Below are 6,011 nucleotides of genomic sequence, written 5' to 3'. Positions count from 1 at the left end.
CCAGCCTCCCCCAGAGGCATCAAGAAAGCTTTTCCTCAGCTTTCAAACATCAGCAGGTCCTCAGGTGTGCTGTGGGGAAGCCCCCAAAGTATAAATGCTTAACCAAACCCTACTGCAGCTTACTAGACTCTGAAGTTTTCTCATCCTCCTGTTCGGAGCACATCCCTCCTTACATCTCTCCTATAGTCACCAGTGCTGTACCCTTGCAATTAATGCCTAATTTTCCCACTACCCCAGATGTTTTCCTCTAAACAATTTTGCATATCTCACATACCTGTCAACCCTGTAACAATTACCCATTCCCTGCACAGACTGTTCTCTCTCTCCCTTGGAGCTTCCCTGCAGTTTCTCTTCCAGCCCCATTCCCCATCAGCTGTGGATCCTGCTTCCCAGGAGAGCTTGGTGCGTTTCTCCAGCAGACAAGCACAAAACCCCAAAGTTCACCAGGTTACAATCGGTAGCACACCCCTAAATCCAGGGCAGATACTCAAAGAAAAGGAACTCAGGGAGAATCAGGGTAAAAGAAACTTGAAGCCAGCACTGAAAATGGAGAAACCACCTATGAGTCGGGTAGATGAGGATGCACTGAGCACCGTGGCATTGCAGCACTTGGGTGAAGGAAACTCTCCTTGCAGAGCATTTGCTCCTTTACATAGGCTCTGCTATGTCATGGCCCCAGTGATGCCCAGGGCTGAGTTTCGAGCTGTTTCCTTACTCTGAAGCAGCCTAGCAGGGGCTGCATGCTGTGAGTTTCACACATGCAGACAGTTCCCAGTCCTCACACGTTGCGGGCCGCTCGGCAGCCCCTGGCCAGCTCCTGCCCAAACCGTCTGCAGCTGCACAGGCCGAAAATGCCTGGAAGCGAGCCAGCACAGCTCCATCCCTCACACAGGCACAGCCTGCCCTCGGCTCCTCTTGGCAAGTTCCCGTCAGCAAAGGTGCTGGTGCCCTTACGCCAATAACATTTCCGTATCCCCTCCCTCCTGGGGTAACAGCCTTGTAATAAATTCCTGTAATAAGTCGATGTATGAGGTACAAGGCTAATGGGCTGCCTGCTGCAAAAGCCGTTTGGTAACACGCAGAGCACTGAACTTGGTTTTCCTATCAGAGCCCCTACAGGTCTTGCAAAGGACTTACAACTAGTGCCGGAAAGCATCCCTGTGCCGGTGTGTTCACAAAGCAAACAGAATTCACTTGCCCTGGGTATATCTCACCCAAGGCAAAACGCCTTGGCACGGCTTTGTGCACCTTCTGCGAGCAGGGGATGCCAGGCTGGGGGCTGGTTGCCTGGGAGGGGCGGGGGATGCTGCTGTGGCCCCGATGCTGCAGGGCTGTGCTGAAGTCAGGTTTTTGGGAAATGAGGACTCTGTGGCTGCTCTTGTGGGGCTGCAGGATGGGGAGGGGCTGCAGAGAGGGGCTGCAGGACGGGATGGGGATGCTGGACGCTGCACGGGGCGGCAGAGCCGATTTAGGGGCGGCAGGCTGTGGGGAATGGAAAGCGGCACCCCAAACACACGGCCATCCTGCGGTGTGGTGAGGGCGGACCCTTGTCTCTTGCTTTCCCGTTTGCTTGTTTAGCCTGTGGGATATGCACTGCATTTCCTTGAAAAATTCCCTTAAAAAAAACAAAAACAAAAACAAAAAAACCACAAAACTCGTCCCTCCAATAAAAGAGAAAAAAGAAAAAAGAAAAAAGAAAAAAGAAAACAAAGGAAAAATAAGAAAAAAGAAAAAAGAAAAAAGAAAACAAAGGAAAAATAAGAAAAAAGAAAAAAAAGAAAAAAGGAAAAAAAAAAGAAAAAAGAAAAAAAGAAGAAAGAAAACAAAAGAAAAATAAGAAAAAAGAAAAAGAAAAAAGGAAAAAAAGAAAAGAAGAAAAAAGAAAAAAGGAAAAAAAATAAATTAGAAAAAAAAGAAATAATAAAAAAGGGAAAAAGGGAAAAAAAGGAAAAAGGGGAAGAAAAAAGGGAAAAAAGGAAAAAAAGGGAAAGAAAAAAAGGGACCGTCCACATCCAAAGGCCGGGAGGGGCCGCGCCGCGGTGGGCGTGGCCTAGGAGAGGGGGGCGTGCCCACCCCGAGGGGCGTGGCGTGGGCTGGGGGCGTGCTCGTCCCCCGCGAGGGGCGTGGCCCGGGGCGGGGGGCGTGGCCTGAGGGCCTATATGAGGGGCGCGCGTCGGGCGGCAGGGCAGTGGCGGTGCGGGCACAGTCGGGGCATGCAGAGCGCGATGCTGCTGGCGCTGCGGCCCGGCGGGCGGCACTCGGAGCGGGGCGGGCGGCGCCGCGGGGAGCTGGAGGAGGCGGAGAAGGGCCGCATGAAGCGCACCATGTGAGTGTGCCCCCGGCGGGGAGCGGTGGGGTGCGGGGGGAGGCTGGGACCCCTCTGCTGGGTGCCCCCGGTGCTAAAGGCGCTTCTCCCTTCTCCTAGCATTAAGGACTGGAAGAAGAGGCTGAGCTACTTCCTGCAGAACTCTTCTGCTTCCAGCAACGTGAAAGCCAGTAAGGGGGGGAAGCACCATGCCTACTACAGGTAAGTTACAGCGGGTTCTGCTTAAATAACTCCAGTATTGCACAAAATTAAAAAAAAAAAAGCTTGAGGAGCAGATGCTGATGTTCTCTGTGGTTCTCCGCAGGCCTTCCCCTGAAGAAGCTCGGCTGTGGGCAGAAGCCTTTGATGAACTCCTTGCTAACAAATGTAAGTTTGTCTTCAAACTCTAGCATTTAAAAGACTGAAATGATGGGGAACTTCTTGTCTTTAAGAGATTGTACCTTGCTTTGTGAACCAGTATTAAAACACTGGAATTCCCCTGCCATGGAGTATTCTCCTCCCAGAGGGAGCTGCAAGCTCTGTAGTTAAACCGTACCTGTTAGCTTGGCTTTGCCATAGGCTGTTTGCTGTGCTCTCTGCTTATCTAAGACGGACGCATTAAAACTTGGGAAGGGTTCTGCAACAAAGTTCAGTGCTCTCCAGGTTTTGTTGTAGCTCTACAAGGAAGAGCATGCAACAGCAAAGCGAAAGAGACTAAGAAATATTACTGTTTGCTCTTTGAACCTTTGAGTCATCCTTTCCATTGCAAGAAGTATTGCAGGGGGTTGTAGCCCTGTCATAAATACTTACTCCAGTCTGAAGGTTAATATGGGAGAACCTATCTAGAGAAAAATTTTTTATACGTGCAGGCATCACAAAAGGGAGCACAATGACTAGAAATGGCTTTTGTATGTGTGTTTATCTAAAAATGAGTAACTTGAAGCCTGCCAAGCTGTTAGGGCGTTAGTTTGCTTGCGTACATAAAAGCGAACTTTTCATTGCTATCCCAGAAAGAACCAGATAAGAAACAGAGCAAAGTGTTTCGGTAGGAACAGATGTGATAAATGGGTAAATTCAAGATTCCTGAAATACTTAGTTGATGCATTTTTTTTCCCCTCCTTTCCCTAGATGGTCTTGCTGCTTTCCGAGCCTTTCTGAAGTCTGAGTTCTGCGAGGAGAACATCGAGTTCTGGCTGGCCTGTGAGGACTTCAAGAAAACCAAGTCACCCCAGAAGCTCACATCAAAAGCAAAGAAGATCTACAATGACTTCATTGAGAAGGAGGCTCCCAAAGAGGTAAAGAAAACCTATTTGAACATAACTGCCCTGTTCTATGATTTTTTTAGCCCTACTTTATTTTTCTGAACTCCTTTTGAGACACAGCTGTCTGAAATGCATCATATATGTCTCAACAAATACAACTCACCACTAATTGCCTTATCACCAAGTTGGACTATGGCACAAAGAGCATTTCAGGGAGTTCCCATCTAAGCTGGGGAAAACCAACAGTCTCACTGAACACCTGTAATGCTCGAGTTTAGCACTGAAAGATAGTAATCATCTGAATTACTTTGGGTTTTGCATTAAAGAACTTTTAAAGGAAACTAAATTAATATAACCCTGTAGTAACAGGATTTTTTGAAAACTTGTCAAATTCTTTTTGGTGTGTTACACTTGTTTGAATTCAGTTCTCAAAAGTAAATGTTGTTTCTTTGTGTTTCAGATAAACATAGACTTCCAAACCAAGAACACAATCGCGCAGAACATCCAAGAAGCTACGCATACTTGCTTCAGCGCAGCGCAGAAGAGGGTTTACAGCTTAATGGAGAACAACTCGTACCCCCGGTTTTTGGAATCCGAGTTCTACCAGGAACTGTGCAAGAAGACACCTATCACCAGAGCTGCCCAAGGGACATGAGCTGTGGAGCTATGAGCTTGCTCTTTGCAAGGAGAAGCCTTTTAGTCACTGAGGAAGCAAGCCACAGCTGACCTGAAAGACTGAGGTACTGAGTACTCAGTCTCCTTTTCCATGGTGCAAAAGGACAACTACTGACTTCAGTGAAAGCTGATGGTAAAGAATGACATTGTTAGAGGGCACCCGAAGCGTGCCAGGCAGCTGCTGGCTATGCACTTATCTGAGTGCTGCAGTGGAAAGGTGCCTCCATGCCTCAGACTGAGCTGTGCAGTGTAAAGTCCTTGTCACGGCTGTGGTGTTGATAGAGCAGGTCAGAACAGGGCTTCCTTGTAAACAGAAGTGGCTCTGTACAGCTGGGCAGTGCTGGGAACTCGAGTTGGGTATTTATTTTTCCTAAACATCAACCAGTATTGCTGTCATCAGTCACTTGGTATTTTAACACCGGTTGTGTAAACTGACACCAGTTGCAGAGAAATGCGGTGGGTTTGTGTGTGACTTGTAGGCACTGCTACCCCTGTCACTGCGCTGTGAGGAAGGGAGATCCCCCTGCTCCCAGGGGGACAGGCTGTACAGCTGAGCATCCAGGGCTGGGTTGTGCCAGCAGGGCTGCACAAAGCCAGATGGAGGGCAAAACTTGGCCACAGCGAACAGGAGCTATGTAGTGTTATACTTAAAGGTGGATTATGATTGAGTTCTGCAACAATGTCATAATTCTGTCTTGAGGACAGCAAGCTTCAGTGAAGTCTTATTGTTTTTAATAAACTATTTTGATACAAAGCTGCTGTTGTTGTTTGTTTCGCACACACAGATACAAGGTCTGGCACTGGAGGGGGTGTTCTGCAGTAGCTGTTCTCATGGGTGTGATCTCCAGGGTAGTTTTTAAGCTGTTACTTCTTAATCTAGCAGGCACGTTGCTTTTAGCCAAGTAAAAATCCTCAGAGCCTGGAAGTGTAACAGGGAAGATAAACTTCAGCACATCCTGTTTTAGCTACCTCCCCATGGAAATAATCTCTAGGACAGTGCAATTTGCATGCATGGGTAGGGATGACAACAAATCACCCAGAAAACAGCAGCAGCATTGCTGCTGGAGCTGAAAGGATGCTCCCTGGAACACAGCTACCTGTAACTGCTGCAGCAGCACAGCTGCTCAAGACCCCTGCTACAAGCAGGACTTGATTTTCAGGCTGCAAACCTCTGCAGTGTCAGTGGAGGTAAGACTGTAATGAAACCACTTGACTGCTGCTGTGTGAGCACTCCTTAGCAGGGAGCGTTCATGGTCATCCTTCATCCATGGATACTTTTTCTAATTGACAACATCCCAAAGCATTACCTCCAACAGTCCCACAGTTGTAAGCCATAATTTGCAAGCTTTCTGAGCTCAAGGGCTGCTCAACATCCTGGCTCCAGCTGCTTTGACCACACTCCTCAGGTCCCAGATTTACCTGTTTGGTCCATATATACCCACAACAGTCACTTCTACAGGGATCCACTTCATACACCAAGAAAATTTGCTACAGGACTTCCTATTTTAATTGTGCACCCAAAGATTGTGGGAAGGCAACTATTTTATGCATCCATATGCTCTTACATGCCCTGCAATACACATACACAAATACACACATTATACTGCCTCTATACATGGAAAACAGCAAACACAGAGGCAACACAGCCCGATTTCCAGGGCTGAGTTTTACCTGTGGAGAGCTGGCTCCTACAACCAAACTTTCTGATTAGTTATATCTACATCAATTAAGCACACAAAAAAATAAAATCTGAGCGGTATTTTACAGTA

The 6,011-nt window shown here is 47.6% G+C and overlaps 1 protein-coding gene across 1 annotated transcript; it reads left to right on the top strand.

Moving 5' to 3' along the window:
- Positions 1–2,201: 2,201 nt before the first annotated feature.
- Positions 2,202–4,996, top strand: LOC309880939 (regulator of G-protein signaling 2-like). Its single transcript, XM_082766410.1, has 5 exons — positions 2,202–2,326; positions 2,426–2,527; positions 2,631–2,692; positions 3,434–3,600; positions 4,028–4,996. The coding sequence occupies exons 1-5, from the start codon at positions 2,214–2,216 to the stop codon at positions 4,220–4,222; spliced, it is 639 nt and encodes a 212-aa protein (XP_082622536.1). The 5' UTR covers positions 2,202–2,213; the 3' UTR covers positions 4,223–4,996.
- Positions 4,997–6,011: the final 1,015 nt, after the last annotated feature.

The sequence above is a fragment of the Aythya marila genome (genome assembly GCF_965140915.1).
Source record: "Aythya marila genome assembly, chromosome: 8".
In the NCBI taxonomy this organism is placed as follows: domain Eukaryota; kingdom Metazoa; phylum Chordata; class Aves; order Anseriformes; family Anatidae; genus Aythya; species Aythya marila.
The sequence above is the reverse complement of the archived record's forward strand: the minus strand, read 5'-3'. Positions and strand labels throughout refer to the sequence as shown.

Bases quoted from the DNA above. Each gene is read 5' to 3' on its own strand.
- LOC309880939 (XM_082766410.1), top strand. From the start codon at position 2,214: ATGCAGAGCGCGATGCTGCTGGCGCTGCGGCCCGGCGGGCGGCACTCG. The intron at 2,528-2,630 runs GTAAGTTACAGC...GGTTCTCCGCAG, and splicing joins AAGCACCATGCCTACTACAG to GCCTTCCCCTGAAGAAGCTC. The intron at 3,601-4,027 runs GTAAAGAAAACC...TTTGTGTTTCAG, and splicing joins AGAAGGAGGCTCCCAAAGAG to ATAAACATAGACTTCCAAAC.